The sequence below is a fragment of the Mizuhopecten yessoensis genome, unplaced genomic scaffold (genome assembly GCF_002113885.1).
Source record: "Mizuhopecten yessoensis strain PY_sf001 unplaced genomic scaffold, ASM211388v2 scaffold923, whole genome shotgun sequence".
Lineage (NCBI taxonomy): Eukaryota > Metazoa > Mollusca > Bivalvia > Pectinida > Pectinidae > Mizuhopecten > Mizuhopecten yessoensis.
In genome coordinates this window covers 150,056-173,338 of record NW_018403789.1, presented here as the reverse complement: position 1 = coordinate 173,338, position 23,283 = coordinate 150,056, and the positions used below count along the sequence as shown (strand labels likewise).

General features: G+C 34.5%; 1 protein-coding gene across 2 annotated transcripts in view; it reads left to right on the top strand.

Moving 5' to 3' along the window:
- The window catches only part of LOC110455359, a 66,673-nt gene extending 43,586 nt beyond the window's left edge, over positions 1 to 23,087 (top strand). The window contains exons 2-6 of one of the 2 annotated variants that reach the window (XM_021505450.1): positions 7,711 to 7,867; positions 8,351 to 8,365; positions 16,965 to 17,113; positions 17,794 to 17,929; positions 20,169 to 23,087. In XM_021505450.1, coding sequence (XP_021361125.1) covers positions 7,711 to 7,867; positions 8,351 to 8,365; positions 16,965 to 17,113; positions 17,794 to 17,929; positions 20,169 to 20,418 — 707 coding nt within the window. In that variant the 3' untranslated portion in view covers positions 20,419 to 23,087. The remainder of the gene's footprint in view (positions 1 to 7,710; positions 7,868 to 8,350; positions 8,366 to 16,964; positions 17,114 to 17,793; positions 17,930 to 20,168) is intronic. The other variant, XM_021505459.1, reaches the window with a different exon arrangement.
- Positions 23,088 to 23,283: the final 196 nt, after the last annotated feature.

Here is a 23,283-nt window from a genome sequence, read left to right as displayed (position 1 = left end):
TAAATGTTTAAAAGATCATTAATATAAAAGATCTTCATAAAAATGATAAATGTTAAGAACAAAATAGGTAATTAGTTTAGATAAATGCAAGATTGTTTTTACAATGTCAGAACACACTTCTAGGCAGTTAATGATCGTGCACTCTACATAAACGATATACCATACATTGACAAATCCCATTAACGATAAAAATAGAAATGAGTGACACACTATTATCCCAGCAGGGATTGTCTGGTATATCTAACAACCGCCTGGTGATACATTGCTGCCCTTGCGACCGTATCTAAGGAAAAGTTCAAGGCCGGACACCATTGCGATGGCGATATGTGATGCAGTGTGAGAATGTACCACCTGTTGTTATTTATTTATTATCATCCTAGGGTGAATATTAAAATTTACCTTTTTGATCTTTGACTCCTTTTTGGCATGCACTGTCATCTGTGATTAATCAAACTACATTTATAGGGATCAAGTGTTCACAGAAATTTTCATACAATTTACTGCTTAAAATTTAGCAAAAATACTTCACCGTCTCTTGGTATGCTCATTGCTATGTTCCCTTCTTCATTTTGAACTCTGTTCAATTGTCTTGATTAATTAACCGATTGGATCTTTTAATTAATTCATCGAATCAATTTCATTAGCTTATTGGAACTGTTTCATTGAATCATTTAATCAGTTTCATCAACAACATTTAATATTCAATAACCTGTTTTACCTGTTTAATACTAGCACCACACAGTCGGTAGTGCTCAGGTATAATTCAAACCTATAATAATATTAATAATTGTAGGTTCGAATACTGCAGCCGGTGAGATATGTTTCGGAAACAAACGAATATTATAAACAATGAAAAATAGCACTGAAGCAGGCCAAACTGTTGGAAAAATAAATAGTGTTGTTATTTATAGAGAAGAATATGTGCAATTTTGTTTATCAAAAGTTAACACTAAATGGAGTGTGATATTGTTTTTGGTTAGTAAAGAAATGGTATAGCAAGATAAGTGAGCCATTGGAAAAAATGACCCATATCGAGCGAAACACGTATACAACCTCTACAACACGCATGCGCACCCACTCATCTGTGCTACAGGGTACAGAAAGATAAGAATAGTAAGATGCATTTGAATAAGGCTGCTTCTACTCTCTCCCGATTGTGTTGATATCTGATATCTCCTGAATGTTAAGTGCCTTACAGTTATTTCTCTGAGATTAGATAGGATGCTCTATAAATAATAAATGATAAAAATTCTCATTGGAACTTAAGTGTGTTGTGTGCAAAAGAACTAACGGTATTTTGTTTGGTTATAAATAATACAATAGCAGAGCTTTGTAACAATTAGTATATACCATATGGAAACAGTTATCCGCCCTTCGTTAATTTCAGTTATTGGTTTGACATTGGAAATTGTATCCACAGGGTAAGGGTAAACAATTAGTTCATTCTTTCTACAAACCGGTATCAGAGTGTGTATGTTCATTGGTCTCGTTTTTTAGCTTTGGTTTGCAATGTTTGTTATGTTCTGTGACCAAAGAGTTACCCGCCCCTTCTTGCATATGGTTAGCATCACAGGGGATCATTAGAGGGAGGTATTTCGACCCCTGGGTTCTAAGTTGCAGAATGGAAACGCCCTTGCTAAATGACGTGTGCACGTTTGTTCCGATCCATCATTACACAAGCGACGAAAGTTTTCAAATTAGCGATTTGTGTGCCCACTATTTCAGGAACCATCCCATCAAGTTGGATGTGTATTAACTTGGCAGGATGTTCTTTTCATCAAAAGCATTCTTATTTTTTTTTTTTATTTTGAAATCCTTTTGTAATTCCGTAGCACTGTTGGTTAAGTATAACCAAGGTTCTTGATTCGTTCTGTGAATCATTCTATTGTTACATAATGGGTGATTGTGTGAAGCACGTGCCATTCTAAAAAAAATGAATTACCCAGATAATTATGTGTACCACCAATGGTATCCCATTAGCATCCGTCCTGTCTCGTTTAAGTATATGTGTTTGATGTTTGATAGCGACCATCCTACCCTGCATTATAAACAAACATACATTGTGCATGCACTAATGTTAATGATTGATAGTGTGCACCTATTGTGTTGTAACATAATAATACATTAATAGTAACAGTAGTATGCTCCTATCGAAATTACACAATGTTATTATCAATGTACAGTTATCGCCCTTTGCGAAACGCTCCCACTGACTACCAATATGATAGGTGCCCGGACGTGGCAACTGAATTTGAGCCAAATACCTTTTCAGTGAACCACAGCCCACTGTATTAACCTTAGTTGTAATAATGGTAGAATAGTATGGTTTTATGTTTCAAGTTATGAATCAAGTTTCAAGATGAATGATTCTGTTTAATTGTATATAAAATATCATAGATATCATCGTAAAGGAATTCCCAGGAACAGAGAAGATTTACTTGTGTGTATATATATAAAAAGGTAATTTCGGCTGTCACGGTGGAATGTATCTTTGGCACAGAACGCCTGTTTTGTGGTATAAATGTGGTAAAATGGAGTTCGTTGAAATCTTTATGTTATAAATCCACAGCCCACTTTAAATAGGGAATATTTACATTATATTGCATCAGAATGCTGATTCTGCTTTTAACTTCTTAAAGCTTATTACCCTTTAGATAATATCAATGAAGTTTGAATAGGAGCTATTCATAAACAAATAAAGCTTAAGGGGCGAGATGTCCTATTTCGAGTCCAAAGTTTTCTCAATTAGCGTAACGGAGCTACATTATCAGTAACGCGAACTGACGTTATTTGACGTTTATGAACATTCTGCTCTATAGTGGGTGTCAGTCCTGACCCTGGCATGCATTCTAGGTTTTAGTAGGTGTCAGTCGTAACCCTTGTGGCTAATCCTGTCATGATAATTGTATTATCCGTTTGAGATAATCTCAATAATCTGTACATTAACAGCAGAAAGGGATGCATCACAGACTGTCGGAATCCTGATAAGAACTCCAACACTAACGCCAACTGTGTGTCATATACTGCCAAGCCCTGATCTCGGGTCCTGGAGGCCAATGATCTCCCTCAGTCTCAAGTTCATATTGATGGCTATTTTATTGTATCTTCGAATAAATGATAAGAGAGGACGCTTGATGATAGATCACAACGTGATGAAATTGAGGTTTCAAGAACAGACTCACTTGTATATTCTATGCTATGTGTGTCTAATGGTGGGTGATCTGCGATCAACGTTTTATCCTTTGGGCGGAGTTAATCTACATCACTCTTTCTTGACAAGGTTATCTGGACAGAGAGCTGGTGTTTGCCATACCATTCGTAACACCTACTGGGGATTAGATTAAAAACAGCTTACTTCTGGTGATTTCCATTTGAATATTGAAGTTAAGTCGAAATCTTAATCTCTTTAATGTAGATATGTTGAAGTCCATTTACAATATGTGGGTATTTTATGTAGATTAAGCCATGACAAAGCAATGATATGACAAGGTGAGCCTTTATTTAGGTGTCATCTTACGTACGCACACAAATTAACTCACCAACAGTAGATACAAAAAAATAACTCACCAACAGTAGATACACAAATTAACTAACCAACAGTAGATACACAAATTAACTCACCAACAGTAGTTACAACAATTAACTCACCAACAGAAGATGGACTGATTAACTCATCAACAGAAGATGGACTGATTAACTCACCAACAGAAGATGGACTGATTAACTCACCAACATAGTTACAGCAATTAACTCACCAACAGTAGTTACAGCAATTAACTCACCAACAGTAGTTACAGAAATTAACTCACCAACAGAAGATACACAAATTAACTCACCAACAGAAGATACACAAATTAACTCACCAACAGTAGATACACAAATTAACTCACCAACAGTAGATACACAAATTAACTCACCAACAGTAGATGGACTGATTAACTCACCAACAGTAGATGCACAAATTAACTCACCAACAGTAGATTGACTGATTAACTCACCAACAGAAGATACACAAAATAACTCACCAACAGTAGTTACACAAATTAACTCACCAACAGTAGATACACAAATTAACTCAACAACAGAATCACAAATTAACTCACCCACAGTAGATACACAAATCAACTCACCAACAGTAGATACACAAATCAACTCACCATCAGTAGATACACAAATTAACTAGCCAACAGTAGATACACAAATTAACTCACCAACAGTAGATACACAAATTAACTTACCAACAGAAGATGGACTGATCAACTCACCAACAGAAGATGGACTGATAAACTCACCAACAGAAGATGGACTGATTAACTCACCAACAGAAGATGGACCTATTGACTCACTAAAAGAAGATAAAAAATAGTTGATACAAATTCAGAGGTTGTATTAATTGACTCTCATTTTGAGGATGTTTTAACTAACTCACTTGCAGGGGAAGGAACAATTGAGTTATTTGCAGGGAGATTGACTCAATGAGTCACTTGCAGAATATTGAATGATTGAGTCAAGTACATTGGATTGTATGATTGAGTGACTAACAGAGGATATAATTATTGAGTGACTTACAGGGGATGGAATTATTGATTCGCCTGCAGGAAATCGTCTGCTTTGACTCAATTGTAATGGCATAGACAAACACTGATTACAATTGAATCACATAGGATACCTTCACATACCTACGTGCATAGGGATGGACTGCAGGGGACATCTAACCGACTCAATTTCAGAGGATGGAGTTATTGATCCATTTGCAGGGATGAATTAATTGAATCAATTGATATAACAAACAAGTACAGGGCAATATAAACAAAATGCACACAAATGGTATCGGGCAAACAAAACTCATTATTTTAATGTTGGAGTGTCTTCATAACGTAACCAAAACTGCATCATCAGCAATACCACTGCTTCTGAATCAGAAGATGTTTGTATTGGTTTCTGAATTGCCCGGAAGTTAATCGATTGAAATCAGTTATATGAATATCATACGTTTTACCCTGAATCGGTCACCGTCTTACACTCTGATAAAACCAAAGTAACAATGACTGCCATGCCTTCTAAACCACAAAAGCGCGGAAAGAAGTTTCGTTTTACAACATTTTCACACTAGGCTTTATTGGAAAAAGTCATGATTGTTTCCAGCTTTGCGATTTTGTCCCTGGCTTCTAACAGAAGAGATAATCTCCAGCTATGTTATGCCACAAAGCACTATGAAATATGTGTCTGTATGATAATCAACTCGTGTTGTATGATTCATGCCTGATACCAATCAAAACAGCTGTATCTGGGTCATGATAGAGAGTAAACTATGACCTATGTTGGGAGGCTGTGTATAAGGTCACAGCAGAGACTAAACGATGACCTTCGCTTTACAGTAGCATTACATTACATAAGTTGATGTAGGCAAGTCGGGACAGAGAATAGCCGCGACCTGTTATTACATTAGAGGGTTTGTAGAAAGTTAACCCTGACTTCTGTTTTAACAGACATTGCACGGAAGGTTAAGCGCAAGGTCGTGCGAATACAACATGATCTATGGTTTAAACAGGCATTTATTGAGAGTGTGTGGGTAAAGTCATGATGGAGGGTGAACAAACGACTACCGCTATCATGGGTGTGTGTAAAGTTAGGATAGAGCATGAAGATACAACGAATCTGCCACAAACATCACATTGATAGAGTAAACCTTAATTGACGACGTTATAGGGGGTCTTTACACAGACAGTATATATGGCTTGCCAATGTGTATGGCTGGGATAGAGAGTAACGTGTGATTGCTTCTGTGAAAATAGGTTTTACACAAACGTAACATTGGATAGTTTAGTTCCGAATATGGTATAAAATGCTTGCTGTCATCATAACGGAGCTTACATAGACATTGTATGGTAGAGTTTGTCAATGTGAACATTTTGGATGGAGAATATATAAAAAAACTTGTTTTCTTTAAATTGGTTACGCCTACTGATAGTAATAGATAATTAATACACAAGCGTACATTAGAAACATCTCTGATAGAAATAGATTTCAATTAAAAAATGCAAATTTTGAAATATACATCATAAAAGACCAAGACGTGTTATTGTGTAGAGAACTTTGAAAAACTAGTAAATTATTAAAACACGAGGAAGCTTCTTCCCTCTTTGGCCTCCAAACCAGAAAGTTAGATACGATGGAATAAATAACTATGTATCAGATACAGAAGGACTCGTCAATAAACAAATCGGAGGATCCAACACACAGTTAGTAGAACTTAGGAGAGTGGGGTTGCTTGAACTACAAATTAGGGAATCAAAATTGCCTCGAATGTGTGCACATGTACTTGTAAGTGTGATCGTTATTTGCCACCAAATTACTTATTTAATTAAGAACAGCGTATTACGACTGAAAGTGTTACCTGATTTCTGCCGACAAAGGCTTTTGAGGAAGAATAATTCTTGTACTGTTCCTACGGAGTGATAAGGATACTGTGGTTAGTTTATTCATGCTGATTAGAATGGGATTTAGGACACCAAGCAGTTGGTTGGTGATAGCCTTACTCATAATAATGTAGCTTATAACTAGGTGAGATTTTAGGCACCACGTAGTTGGTTAGAGGGAGAGTATTACTTATACTTTTACTTGTAATCAAGGTGAGATTTCAGGCACCATGTAGGTGGTTAGAGGGAGAGTATTACGTATACTTTTATTTGTAATCAAGGTGAGATTTTAGGCACCATGTAGGTGGTTAGAGGGCGAGTATTACTTATACTTTTACTTGTAATCAAGGCGAGATTGGAGGTACCATGTAGGTGGTTAGAGGGAGAGTATTACGTATACTTTTACTTGTAATCAAGGTGAGATTTCAGGCACCATGTAGGTGGTTAGAGGGAGAGTATTACGTATACTTTTATTTGTAATCAAGGTGAGATTTTAGGCACCATGTAGGTGGTTAGAGGGCGAGTATTACTTATACTTTTACTTGTAATCAAGGGGAGATTTTAGGCACCATGTAGGTGGTTAGAAGGAGAGTATTACTTATACTTTTACTTGTAATCAAGGCGAGATTGGAGGTACCATGTAGGTGGTTAGAGGGAGAGTATTACGTATACTTTTATTTGTAATCAAGGTGAGATTTTAGGCACCATGTAGGTGGTTAGAGGGCGAGTATTACTTATACTTTTACTTGTAATCAAGGTGTGATTGGAGGCACCATGTAGGTGGTTAGAGGGAGAGTATTACGTATACTTTTACTTGTAATCAAGGTGAGATTTCAGGCACCATGTAGATGGTTAGAGGGAGATTATTACTTATACTTTTACTTGTAATCAAGGTGAGATTTCAGGCACCATGTAGGTGGTTAGAAGGAGAGTATTACTTATACTTTTACTTGTAATCAAGGTGAGATTTCAGGCACCATGTAGGTGGTTAGAGGGAGAGTATTACGTATACTTTTATTTGTAATCAAGGTGAGATTAAAGGCACCATGTAGGTGGTTAGAGGGAGAGTATTACTTATACTTTTATTTGTAATCAAGGTGAGACTTTAGGCACCATGTAGTTGGTTAGAGGGAGAGTATTACTTATACTTTTACTTGTTATTCGTGTGAATTGTCAGGACACCATGTAGTCGGTTGGAGGGAGGGTAATTCTAACAGCTTGACTTGTTGTTAAGGAGAGATTGCAGCCATCATATGTAACCAACAACTAATCCTCTTTCATTTTATTACAGTGTATTTTGAAGTCAGATCGGAGTGTCCTATGGGTGCCGTAGAGAGCATGAGGCGCTGTATACGAACCTCCCTTCCCAACTTTGGACTAGGGCCTCCTGCCGGAGAACCTCCTAATGCTCTCAGGGAGGGCATTGACATGATGAGGGAGTCGTGTGAGTAAGTATGAGTAACTCCCCTTGGGAACGTGTGTCCCCCTTTGCGTCAAACACAAGGTTAGAAAAAAGTTTTATTAAAACAATGTATTCAATCGTTATTAAATGATTTGCCTTATTCGTATATATTGATGTAGATGCATGGATACTAATTTACATTATTGTCAACACTTGAAATGAGAAATAACCCGTATCCTTCGTACATGTAGATGATTAAATAGAAGTTACGTAGCCTTTACCTAGGAACGTGTGATCAAATGACTTACCTCCCTTTAATATTATGTAGAACTATATGAGCCTTATTAGGCATTACCGATTGAAATATATCGATCTTTTATTATGAGTTTTCATCTCATTGAGTTGTAGATTATATATCAAAATGAATACAGTGTGTGTGCTATTAACATGAATAATGTTTTTGTATGTTTTGACATTGCTCTGTCATCCATGACTGATAAATTGCATTTTTTATTCTGTCTCTCTGAAGACGAAACAGACGTTGGTAAGACATGGTGTGAGATCTAAGAATGCAGCCTAGCTTTGATAGCTTGTGCTAAACCGGATATTGAAGTTGTAATTGCAGTTTCTATGACAACGTATTTCGAAAAAAACACCAAACCTACCAGAGAATTTCTAAAGATGTTTGTTTTGTAAACTGAACAGAGAAGGTCGTCGAAATGATTTGTTGAACATATAACGAAAATCCTTGTTGATAATAATTTGTATTCAATGTATTGAATTTCTGTTTCAAATTTGAAACTTCAATATCATGCTTCCGTGTTCCTCTATGGTGGTTGCATTGTCTGTCAAGTACATTTTAGTTTTAGAGGTAGATTGATTTGAGAAATTGAGTTTTATATTTTCTTTGTAGCTGCACCTCCTTTTAGGTTGTTAATAATTAACTTTTTAGAAAACTATTCAAATCAGTATTACACCATTTTGTGTTATTTGTATTGATGATAGAATGGAATTTTGATGTTGTTGGTCTTCCTATGTTTTTCTTGTTTTGTTTATTCAATGCTATTATACACTTTTGACATATATTTATTTCTAACCAATTTCATGTTATTGTCCATATTTCAATAAAATTAAAGCTGTTATAAAATCGTTTTTTAATGCACAGGTGTATATATGTCATGGCCATGTGATTAACGATAGACCAATCACAATATAGATGTTTTTCTTTTTCTTTTATTACCTCTATAAATGAAGTCAGGTCTAAAAAATGTACTGTCAAACATGAGAAATATTTGCAATAATATTTTAACTTTTTTCTTTGAACCACGAACTATAAGTACAGAGAGTAGGAAACTTTAACTGACTCCAAACGTACGAGGAGACCGATGAAAATGTACCAGCGAAAAGTAGATATAGTACCCTTCATAAGCCTTAAAATTGAAGTACACGAATATTTCGTGTCATACAGTTTAGAGAGGTACTACTTGCTATGTAATTGTTAGCCATAACAAAATCTAAATCTCAATCAATACAACCGCCTACAATTATTATTTACTTGTTTCAATACTGGTCGCTTCACTACCAAACTCTTTGACACACCTGCCGACTTTGATTTCACGATCGTCAATTGTTCTTTACTCAATAGCATCATACTTAGTATCATACTGTAGTCCTGACTACAATTGTAACTAAAACGACAATAAGGGTTGGTCAGATCAGGGTTCCAAAGTATAACGTAACTACAGTATTTCACATTTTAATTTCTTATTCACCATATTGTCTTATTTGTATTCATGATTGAATGGAATTCTGATGAAGTTGGCTTTCTTCTATTTTTTCCCTGTATTGTTTATTTGATGTTATTATAGACATTTGTATTATTTCTAACCAATTTTGTTATAGTTCATATTTTCAATCAAATTAAAGCTGTTATTCAGTTATGTGTAATGCATAGGTTACGAAATCCATTCATATATCATGACCACGTGACTTGCGATAGACCAATCACAATATAGGTCTTATTTGTTTTTCTTCTTCTTTTATTTCCTCTAAAAATGAAGAAATAACTATATGACTTGAAACGATACTGTCAAACATGAACACTAGACTTCACGATCGTCTGATTTTATTGACTCAATAGTATCATACTTAATATCATCAATGAAGTCCTGACGCCACTGGTATCTAAACCGAAAATAAGGGTTGTAGAGATCAAGGTCACAAACTATAACGTAACTACAGTATTTCACATTTCAATTTCTTACTAATCTATGAATGGAATACATTAACAAAGTTATAAGGTCGCAGATCAAAGTTACACGGTGGTCATGTGATCGGAGTATTTCTCTCACAGTTATCAATGGAATGCTACCAGCCGTGCTACGCCTAAACAAAACAAAAACGGAAAAATACGAAAACATAAGTGGGTATGTAAAGGCTACATGGTCATTTAGATACGTTTATTAAAAAATCATAAATTGTTTTTTTTTTGCACCAAAGCAAGGATATACTACATATTTCTGTCTTGTTTTATATACTTCTGATATACTTGAACGACAAAACATCCCTGAGCATGTTGTTATATATAGCACACGAACAATAAAAGTCTGGTATTTGCTAGAGAGAAAAAGGAGCGTATTACACGGTCTGTTGACATTTCCTTCATAAGATAGCATTCTTAGTGTATAGATTTACAATGTTCCCAGTACAATCTTAGTGTATAGATTTACAATGTTCCCAGTACAATCTTAGTGTATAGATTTACAATGTTCCCAGTACAATCTTAGTGTATAGATTTACAATGTTCCCAGTACAATCTTAGTGTATAGATTTACAATGTTCCCAGTACAATCTTAGTGTATAGATTTACAATGTTCCCAGTACAATCTTAGTGTATAGATTTACAATGTTCCCAGTACAATCTTAGTGTATAGATTTACAATGTTCCCAGTACAATCTTAGTGTATAGATTTACAATGTTCCCAGTACAATCTTAGTGTATAGATTTACAATGTTCCCAGTACAATCTTAGTGTATAGATTTACAATGTTCCCAGTACAATCTTAGTGTATAGATTTACAATGTTCCCAGTACAATCTTAGTGTATAGATTTACAATGTTCCCAGTACAATCTTAGTGTATAGATTTACAATGTTCCCAGTACAATCTTAGTGTATAGATTTACAATGTTCCCAGTACAATCTTAGTGTATAGATTTACAATGTTCCCAGTACAATCTTAGTGTATAGATTTACAATGTTCCCAGTACAATCTTAGTGTATAGATTTACAATGTTCCCAGTACAATCTTAGTGTATAGATTTACAATGTTCCCAGTACAATCTTAGTGTATAGATTTACAATGTTCCCAGTACAATCTTAGTGTATAGATTTACAATGTTCCCAGTACAATCTTAGTGTATAGATTTACAATGTTCCCAGTACAATCTTAGTGTATAGATTTACAATGTTCCCAGTACAATCTTAGTGTATAGATTTACAATGTTCCCAGTACAATCTTAGTGTATAGATTTACAATGTTCCCAGTACAATCTTAGTGTATAGATTTACAATGTTCCCAGTACAATCTTAGTGTATAGATTTACAATGTTCCCAGTACAATCTTAGTGTATAGATTTACAATGTTCCCAGTACAATCTTAGTGTATAGATTTACAATGTTCCCAGTACAATCTTAGTGTATAGATTTACAATGTTCCCAGTACAATCTTAGTGTATAGATTTACAATGTTCCCAGTACAATCTTAGTGTATAGATTTACAATGTTCCCAGTACAATCTTAGTGTATAGATTTACAATGTTCCCAGTACAATCTTAGTGTATAGATTTACAATGTTCCCAGTACAATCTTAGTGTATAGATTTACAATGTTCCCAGTACAATCTTAGTGTATAGATTTACAATGTTCCCAGTACAATCTTAGTGTATAGATTTACAATGTTCCCAGTACAATCTTAGTGTATAGATTTACAATGTTCCCAGTACAATCTTAGTGTATAGATTTACAATGTTCCCAGTACAATCTTAGTGTATAGATTTACAATGTTCCCAGTACAATCTTAGTGTATAGATTTACAATGTTCCCAGTACAATCTTAGTGTATAGATTTACAATGTTCCCAGTACAATCTTAGTGTATAGATTTACAATGTTCCCAGTACAATCTTAGTGTATAGATTTACAATGTTCCCAGTACAATCTTAGTGTATAGATTTACAATGTTCCCAGTACAATCTTAGTGTATAGATTTACAATGTTCCCAGTACAATCTTAGTGTATAGATTTACAATGTTCCCAGTACAATCTTAGTGTATAGATTTACAATGTTCCCAGTACAATCTTAGTGTATAGATTTACAATGTTCCCAGTACAATCTTAGTGTATAGATTTACAATGTTCCCAGTACAATCTTAGTGTATAGATTTACAATGTTCCCAGTACAATCTTAGTGTATAGATTTACAATGTTCCCAGTACAATCTTAGTGTATAGATTTACAATGTTCCCAGTACAATCTTAGTGTATAGATTTACAATGTTCCCAGTACAATCTTAGTGTATAGATTTACAATGTTCCCAGTACAATCTTAGTGTATAGATTTACAATGTTCCCAGTACAATCTTAGTGTATAGATTTACAATGTTCCCAGTACAATCTTAGTGTATAGATTTACAATGTTCCCAGTACAATCTTAGTGTATAGATTTACAATGTTCCCAGTACAATCTTAGTGTATAGATTTACAATGTTCCCAGTACAATCTTAGTGTATAGATTTACAATGTTCCCAGTACAATCTTAGTGTATAGATTTACAATGTTCCCAGTACAATCTTAGTGTATAGATTTACAATGTTCCCAGTACAATCTTAGTGTATAGATTTACAATGTTCCCAGTACAATCTTAGTGTATAGATTTACAATGTTCCCAGTACAATCTTAGTGTATAGATTTACAATGTTCCCAGTACAATCTTAGTGTATAGATTTACAATGTTCCCAGTACAATCTTAGTGTATAGATTTACAATGTTCCCAGTACAATCTTAGTGTATAGATTTACAATGTTCACAGTACAATCTTAGTGTATAGATTTACAATGTTCCTAGTACAATCTTAGTGTATAGATTTACAATGTTCACAGTACATGCACGTCAGTTGAATATATCTATGCATGGACTTGTTGACTTGTTGACCTGTTGACTTGCCGATTAGGTTTTGTATTTAATGCAAATAATGCATTATTTCGCCTTGCATACATACACATGAGCAATTTTGCAGAAAATCGGGTTCACGACACAGATAAACTGAAATATAACTATCTTACAATGAATTATCGTATTCCAATTGAAATGCATAAGATCAACCTATTACGAAATGTTACACATTTACGTTTTTTTCTAAATTATTATTATTCATTTTTTTCAGTTTTACGACATTGAAATAATCAGCCTTTTAAAACTTCAATTTGTATAATTGTTCTTCAGGTGTACCTTTAGGGATCAAATAAGGGAGTATTTGTTACTATATTTTATCATATTGGACCATACTTCAAGTTAAATGGATAATAGAACATCATCAGCAGAGGTTTTATTATTTGCATTCGTCAAACACAAATTCAAATATACAAAATCAGATTATTTCATGAAATTTATTTTTTATTTTTTATTGCACACCTATTTAATATTCATCCCGGTGACTTTTTACCATTTTACCAAGTGAATCTTATAACATAAGCTTGTCTAAGTAATTTGGATTATCGAAAACTACATTAACGACAATGAAGATAACAGGAAGGGTGTTTTGTAGCATTAAACACTCATGTAAATGTCATTCCTGCTACTCAATTTCTTTCTGTTACTTTTTTACTTGTTTGGTGCATCCTTTTCATGAAACAATTAGAACTATCATTATTTTATTTTTACGATCCTACGCACTTGAAACTAGACTTACAGTCATGACGAACCGATAAGTCGGCAAGACTGACTGTGTTAATGCTCAAATAGTAAAATGAGTCATAACCCTACAATAGTGTCCATACAGCACAATGTATACACATTGGGTCAGGTCCACTGCTATACCTGAGGGATACGGCTTTTGTTAAGTACGCATACATGGTAGCATCCTGAACTTCAAAAAATGTTGCAAAGATGCACTGGCCGGAGTTTGGATACGATCAATCCGGATAGCGGTATCTTCTTCGGCAGTGTATTTACAATGACCTTTTAATGCTCCTCTTGAAGCTCGTTACAACAGAATGTTCTGTTACTTCTTTGTTGCATTCGTTTTACTGTACAGTGTATTGTTATATATTTTGTAGAACAACAGTACGCCATAAATCTGTTCCTGAAATTAATGCTTAAAAGTTAAAGCATCACTAATTTGTATATAACACCTAATAGTGCTAACTTTAGCTCCAGTAATGTATGATAATGTACACAAATTTGAAGACTAAGTGTAATTTTACCAAACATGTCAGTTGAGTAAACTCAATTAGGAATCTAAGTTACCAAAGTCAGTAACTTAGGTTGCTAAATTATGCAGTTATTTGTGATACCAAAAGCAGTTGTTATATTTATGAAATTAATCTTTTTGTATTAGCGAAGTCATCTTTGTGTTCAAATCGGTCCTTTTTTTTGTCAATTTTATTTTGTTACCAAATTGAGTCGTTTGTGGGATCAACATTGTTGTTACAAAAATGGATCATTTGTATTATAATTATGTACTTAAAAAGTCGTGTGTGTTACCAAAATAAGTGATTTGTGCTCCCACCATTAGTTATGTGTGTTCCAACATTATAGTCACTTGTGTTCCCGACACCAACTTACCATGTCTCTTACATACACACACGCAAGCACGCATACACTACACACATGGAGGCATGTCCGTGAATTACCTTAGCTGTTAATAGGACGTTAAACAAAATTAAACCAAACCAAACCAAACCAAACTGAGTGAGTTGTGTTACCAATGTCTTCTCCGGTTATAGTATATATTTACCTGTACTTGTACTTTTGTGAACGAGCATAAGCTATTTTACTGTATTGTGAGTGTGTGGTGTTTTTCATTACTACATAATTAATTCTGTTTATATACAAGTTGTCTACAGCTTCAACCGAGAGATTGTCTCCCAAAACACCGTGTGTGTTAAATGAGTTTGTTAACCACGGGAATCGTGCATTCCTGTACAATATAAAGTTCTACACGCATGAACACGCATGTTTTGATAAGAGAACTTTAAAAACTCTAATTGCAATCTGTAAATGAGAAATGTGATGGTACCCTGCCATTTCTAGTAGGATATGACAATCCTGTGTTTCACGGTCGTTTTCCCTATTCACGTTTGACCTGAATATTGGCGCTGTGACTGCTGGGATGTGTAACGTCTCTTTATTGGAATGTCACGCGCTTTGATGGCGGGAAATATATACGGACGGTAGACCTAGACATCATTCAATCAAAAGCACAACATTCCATCTGTAAATGTCGATGTCCTTTAGTCTGTTATCAGCCAGCTCTTCAATGAAAGAAAATGGTTATGAACTAAAGCCACACCCAGAACTCTTGTAATAGCAGAAAAAAGACCTGACAGCACGTAGGAATGTGTTCGCACTCTGTGTAAAAGACCTGGCAGCAATGTGATGTCAAACAGTATACATCATAGCCAGTATTACATAAGGTACCTCGCTAAGTAACAAACGTCAGTACTTTGGTGACGTTGATGTACAGATAGCTTACATGAGAAATGTTACACGCCTGTTTGCTTTATATCTGTATCATTTGACAGTATTGACATTACCGAGAAGAGTAAACACCGAAACAATATGATATTCTTACCCTATACCAAAGACGCCTGTCTTATATCCACATCCCGAGTTCTGTACGTTGGTCGTACGTATAGCACCCCATGTCCAATGTGTAGAATCTATCACATGTTTCTGTGTTTGTGTTTCGTTCATCTTTTCAAGATTCACGATGGTAGACTGTGCTGGTGCCCGAGATTTGCCGTAACCTTGATGGCCACAATTATTAATTATTATATTCCAATAGCTCTGCTAAAATATTGAATGTTTCTTTCGTATTAATTGGTATATATGTGTATAATATTTTTGTGAATGACGAACTTAAAATGAAATCACTGTTGCAGGTATATTTTTGTTTTTTATTAGCTCGTTATCTACCGTTTTGATATCAAAATTGGTTCCACTTTTTATTCATTGCGAATTTATCGGTAAGGTTTTATGCAGTAAAAAAAACCTTAGAGTTGCATAATGAAAGCATTAATCAGCCATTTCCAAAATAGGAAGGAACATAATTGTAATACCCTTGCATTTTGTGTTTTCAAGGGATATTATTTTTAAACTTTAAAACGAATTGCTATTATATATAAAGTTAAAAAATAATCGCTGTAGAAGTATAAGAAATATGATATTGCTGAAACTGTGTTCATATATCAAAAACATAAACTTAATGGTTGCATATAATGCTATATCATGCTTTGTATCATGCTTTATCAAACATCTATTTCACGATCTGTTATTAATATCTTACCTTTGCTCGGCTTTGTGATATTGGTGTATACTTCATATCTTCTTGGGAAACAGTTATTTCAAATGGACAGACAGAGAACAAAGATATTCCAAAATACGTTCATCGTAACATTTGAAAGACAAAAGATGTTGTACTTTATAATCATACAACTCCTAACTCTATACCTGCAAACAGTACAACATAACAGCAATTAAGAGACCTTTCCAGTGATAAAATTAATATCGATGCTTTCCTTGGCTTCTATTTCGTCTTTGCGTATTGCAGAGTTATCTTCTCTTGTAAGCAGGTATTGATTGTTACGTCATTGGTTTGTGTGAGAAAAAATTCGTCGTTTTCTCAAAAATTGATGACGTTACTGTCACAAATAAATGACGTAACAATCAATCCCTGCTCACAAGAGAAGATAACTCTGCAATACGCAAAGATGGCATAAGACAAGCATTATATGGTATAGCATATAATACATGTATTGTTAGATTGAAGTTCTGATTTGGATATTATTCTGTTATCGATTTAAACAAATACATTAAACAAAAGGAACGCTTGCTGGTACTGATATGTATATTCCTGTGTATCCGTAGGAACTCGAAGCTGGTTGTGGCTGCTGAATGTATGCAGAACATCCTAGATAGATGTCGAGGGATGACCGAGGAGGAACAGCTCTTACAGAGGTTGTTTGACAAAGACGAGATTGTCAACACTGTCCGCTTCTTCTGTGATAACCTGCACAGTAAGTGATGACGTTGTATGTTACCCTATACAATACGATGTTGACCATACTAAATTCTGCATTAAGATTAGTTTTGAGGTAAAAAAAAAAAAAGAAAAAAAAAACACCTCTGCATGTACTTAAAAAACTGTATTGGTGAACTGAGAATATATTATTAATTGTGATACTTTGTGATTGGTTTTGGTTTTATTTTGTTTAATGTCCTATTAAAGATATAGCCAATTAAGGACCTTTTTCATGAAAGCGATATGTTGGGTGTATGCCTCCTTGTGGTAGCACGGATCTGATGCCAACCTAAGAGTGAAATGACACACCGAAGGCATCCAGTAGTATTCTGCCCGGTCACATTATGCTGATAATGAGTTAACGAGTTGTTGCAATTACCCAAAATGCTGAACGTTAAGGTAGTTATAGCAACTACCATTTTAAGGACTTTGGTATGTTCGACAAGGGGTCAGAACCCATTTACAATGGCCGCGGTAGATTTATTGGTCACTGTTGTTCCCGCAGGAAGCTGAATTCAAGGGAGTTCCAACATTTGTCGTCACCTAAACATAGCAGGTATATTCCTTTCCCAATCTCTGACCTACAGGATTCTGATACATTAAGATACTTAGTTCGTGGTACAATAAAGTTATTTATAAACACTTTTTATTACACCAAACTATTTTTGTTGACAGTTTATGAAAGACATACGAAGTGCATTATGGACCAACATGCGGCCGCCAGCGAGTGCAGTTCGGCGGCCAAAATGAGCTACACAATCAAGATTTCGGCAAACGCCCCCATCGATGTTCTCATTCTGTCCACGTGCACGTGAGTATACAAACGCCCCAATCGATGTTCTCATTCTGTCCACGCGCACGTGAGTATACAACCGCCCCCATCGATGTTCTCATTCTGTCCACGTGCACGTGAGTATACAACATTCAGATCTTGGCTGACGCCACATAGATCGTCCTGATTCTGTCCAATACTGCATATCCTTATCATATTTCGCTGTTTGTCCGCATGCGCGTGAGTGTGTGACACCAAGTCTAGAATATTATGGTATCGGCCAACTTTAACCCATACATTTCATAACGCTATCTACAAGGTCGTTAATATACACGATACACATCTCAGCCATTGCCCCATAGACATTCTCATTCTGTTCACATGTACGTCATCATTCCGATCAATCGGGAACCGTCGTCACTTTCCGTGAACGAAAAAAATAAAAGTGTTTTACCACGGAATGTTATCTAAGTCCTTGGTTTTACACACATGGGTTATTTCGTTGACGGAGGGTACCTGCGATTTCCGTTTGCGTTCTGCCTTCTATATATAAAGAGAGATAACTCCGGCGGGTATGGTGGCTTATTGGATGTTGTGTACAGCATTCAAATCAAAACCAAACAACAGACTTTCTTCTTCCGCGGAAGATCTTTAAATGCTGTGCTGATTATTTCATGATATGATTAATGCTATAAAATGATGAAACACATATGAAAACGATCGATAAGTCAAAGAAAAAATGTAACATTTTACGAAAAGGCGAGTTTTTTTTCAGTTGAGCATCATGAACTATATCAATCTGAGATTACTACGTTTTTTGGACCGAATAATTTCTTCACAAAAAACCCCACAAACTTCACTTTATCTCCTTCCGTGAAAGATGTTTAGATAATGTGTTCATTATTTCAAAATATGGTCAATGCTATAATATGGTACAATATATCTGTATAAGACAAAAAAGATAAAAAAAAATGTGTAAAGATCTTTAACTGAAAAAGTTCCGAACTATATTTGGTTCAAATCACTACGCCTCGTATTCCAATACTCTAAGTGTGTGTAAGAGTTTTCTCCCCTTGTCCATCATTGCGTGGTTTCATGCTCGCGACTTGTTGAACGACTGTTTGATAATTGTCCTTGATAAAGTAGGCTTCGTGTTTTCTTTGTCTCAATGGAAATCCTCCAAGTGAAAGAGAATGTTGACTTATACAAAAGAAGCCATCAGCAGCTGTGCCTAACGAGTTTATAGATAGCTTCCCAATGCGACAGCAGCTGTGCCTAACGAGTTTGTAGATAGTTTCCCAATACAGTCTCTAGATAATGGCCCGATTAGTATAATACAAGTGCTGCGTGAACATAGCATATTGAACATCAAAAAATAAAACCGTATATACATATATTTACATAGGTCTTTAACATTCGTTACAATATCGAGAGAAGGAGAGAGATACACAAGGGACTTGCATAAGTCCGTGATTACACGCACTGGAAATAATACCATCTCGTTTTATTTTTTTGTATAATTAACCATGATAATAACAAATTGTAATAATAATATCATAATTGTTTATTTATATGATCTTTATAACATTTATTTATATAATTTCTTATTTAATCGTAAATTTAACTTTCCCGTAATCTTACGGGACAATTTTGGTTTGCAGGGTTGTCTGGTCAAGGTCACTGTTACTATTTTTAAAAAGATCATTGTCGCGCTGTAGCAGCTTCATTCCTAGAAGGATTTCCATCGATTTGAAACACTAATTAAGGACCATAATATCAGACAAGTTTCAATTGTTTTAGCAATGCTCTGCTTGTTATATATATTTTTATTGAAAATTAGGATTAAGGGATGGGCTTTTATGACACTTACTCAACAACATGTTTTTTTTATTATTTACTGCCATTCTGTACTGATATACCACCTCCTTTATTCCATTATTTGAATCCTCCATACACAGGATCCCTGAGTGCCCTCGGCATTTATTTTTTTGTATGATAATTTAAGAAATGATTATTATCTTTTATCATGTTTAATGCAAACAATATCATTATCATATTGTATGATATATTAAATGCAAATAACAAATGTATTGTCTTGTATATATTATGTTTTTCCTGTGTATTGTATAATATATTTAGCAAACTATATATGATCCTGTATAATACCTTCGGCAAATATTATAGTATCTTTTATGACACCTTCGGCATATAACAATTAGTCATAATGTATTCTTAAATATATCAAATGATCACGTTTTTAACTTTTATTCATTCCCAGATTTTTGGATGAGGCAGCTTCATGTTTAACTGGAACTGTGGATCTCAATTGTGGAAACGAGGCAGCCTCTTTTCTGGAAACCATTCTTCTGGGAACCCGGCCACCCGCATGTGGTGATAAGATGCCTGTTTATAGTGTAGATGGTAATTCCGGTTCTGATGATGCAAACATCCTGTCAGGAAAAACGAACTGTTTAATAATTTCGATAATTTTAACCATCGTTTTTCAATTAAGACGTATGTTTTTATGATACATATTAGATCTCGGTGATACCTGTCATTGAATTATACTAACAAAGTTGTGATATTTTTGTTTTTGTCACATGATCAAAACAATAAGTCACGTGACAAAATAAAAAAACAAACTTATTATAAGTATTAAGACATATTTACATGTGTGCAGTTCAGAAACCAAATATAATATTGTATAAATGTCCAATATGAAACCAATGAATGCTTTTTTTCTGGAAGTGCCCTAACATTCCACAGTATCGACGAAGGTCTGCCGGACAGGAGAGGCCACAGGAACCATGGAGACTAATTATTAACTTTCTGTGTTCTTGCAATTTGTTTGTGTTTACAATATAAATATGTACAGAGAAATAGCGTAGTTACTAAACATTGACTTAGACACATTCATTGTATGGCGGCACATCAGAGGATTCCATGTTAAGACCCATCAGACATGTTACATAATTGAAAAAAAAAGAACAATAATATTATTTTTGAAAATAGAACACTTCGTGTAATATTTACCTGGTATAAAACAAGGTAATTGGGAAACAATTATTGAAAACCAAAAAGCAAATAAAAGTTTAAATTTTGACTCGACGAGTAAGAATTACAAATTGATTATATAAAATAATGGTTCTTAGCAAGATATTTCTGTACATAAATGTAAAATGTATCCAAATACATGTAGCAGAAATATCCATGGATAAAAACAAGACCGACTTCAATAAAACATCGTGTTTACAAAGTCGTGTATACTGTGCCGTCTGTATAATATCTTCCCATTGAATTTCAGTATTCGTAAGATATCAATGCACAATGTTCACAGATGTAGAGGAATAAATGAAATTCATGTACAAGTATAGGAAGCTATCAGATTCTATCATTACGCAATTAAAAAAACCCGGTGTCATTTTTATACGATTTTTTTATGTTTTATGTTTTGAAAAGAGTTTTCAAAATTTAACTAAATCTGGTGTCAAAAAACAGATTTAGTGAATATTACCAATATAAACAATACATGTACGAAATTGTGTATAGATTCATAAGCACGACCAGTCAAGTGTTTGTGACATTTTGATGACTGTACGAGATGTACTTTTATCAGATAGAAACACTTCAGTAGTTGTGCTAAAGGAATATTCTTACCAATATGAAGAAAATGTTTAGAAAAATATAAACGCAATTTTGCTAAAGCTTAAACCAGATTAATCCGGACTAACAAGGTTTTACATTAGCTGTAGTGTTCACGTATGTATGATTCATTGAAATACGAAGATACATTTATTTGACCTTGTTAGTCCCGATATTCTGTAGCCCAGACGACTTGAATATTCGGATTACAACCCCTATTGTAACGGGATAGGAGAGCAGGTGGTCTCATATTACATATTTAGAAAATGAAGTATGTCACTTTGTGGGCGGTAAGGCCTAAATATGTTCTGGGTATTGCAGTGCATGCTGGACTGATAGAAAGCGTGTCGTGTGTGTGTGTAATTTAGTCGAGAGCTATGCAAGCAGAGACAGAGAATCAATCTAAAAGCTGAAAAATCCTGTTTTTACCTATTAAAATTGTAATATGTTCTTTTTGGGAAGTTGCAACTCATTTAGATATTGATTTTTGTAAAATCAGAACACATCGTTATGAAATGGGCGATTGTATACAGCAAAGATATAGGATGTTCCTTCACTTACATTTCCCCCATCTTTGTCAATAATTCATGCAAATATTGATGTATGTATACAAATATACCGGATTCAATTCACTATACATAGCGTCCATGAAATAAACAGATACAGATGTCTTATGAAAGTTTCACTTTCCAACAACTTTTATCTCGGAAATAAGCAATATACAAAAATCAACTTGCATCATAAAATTGTCAAAACACACTCTTAATGAATTAGGAAGGACAATTTCAATATTATACAAGTTAGGATACTTAAAATACCTTATGCATGTAAAATCAATTAATTTTGTAATGTTCATAGCTTTAAATGCAGTATATCCCTTATGCTATATAAGTTATAGCTCAGGTCCTATACAAGATATCTCTTACATCATAAGATATCTGAAATTATATAAAAGATATATCTTATGCTATGTAAGATATCCCTTATACGATGAGCGTTTCAATGTTGATAATCTGTCAGTGAATACATGTTAAGGCTGGTTTTCATAGGGTCATTTCAAAATATAATACACATTGAAAATCGTTCTTATTGTTATCATTCCCAACATTACGCTATTGTATTGAAGTACATTAAACAAAACTGAAATATACGGCAAAAGATATTTGTTCTTATTGGCATAAGAATCAGAAAATTAAGATTTACTGAAGGATTATATTACTAAGGCAGTATGACACCCGGAGATAACTCCTGTATGACATCAAGGTAAGTATCCTAACGAGATTCTCAAGCTGACCCTGAAGCTGACAAAGTTCAATCGTTCAATACCATATACATTATTACATCGTGACGTTTTTTACAGTTCCGTTATCACGCGATCGTTATTAAAGCCATTTTGAAATCTTGGGAAATCCCACAGTTTCAAACGGATTTGTCGATAAAGCTACGTTAAGGGGGAAATAACTGAATGATTTAAAACAAGGAACATAGATTTTACGGACTGGATTTCATTATAAAATTAAAAAAATAATCTTTACAAATGATACTTACGAAGATACAAACATCAGATCAGTCAGATGTTCAGGCGGAGCCATGTAACAGATGATTTTTTAATCAGATTGGACGATTCTCAAACTTAGTTTGTAATGTCCATTCCCTGTAATTGACAATATTAGTGAATCATGAATTTAAGAAATCCCAGCAAAGTACAGTTTCAATATACGGGGGTATACAGATATACGATAAAATTGGGG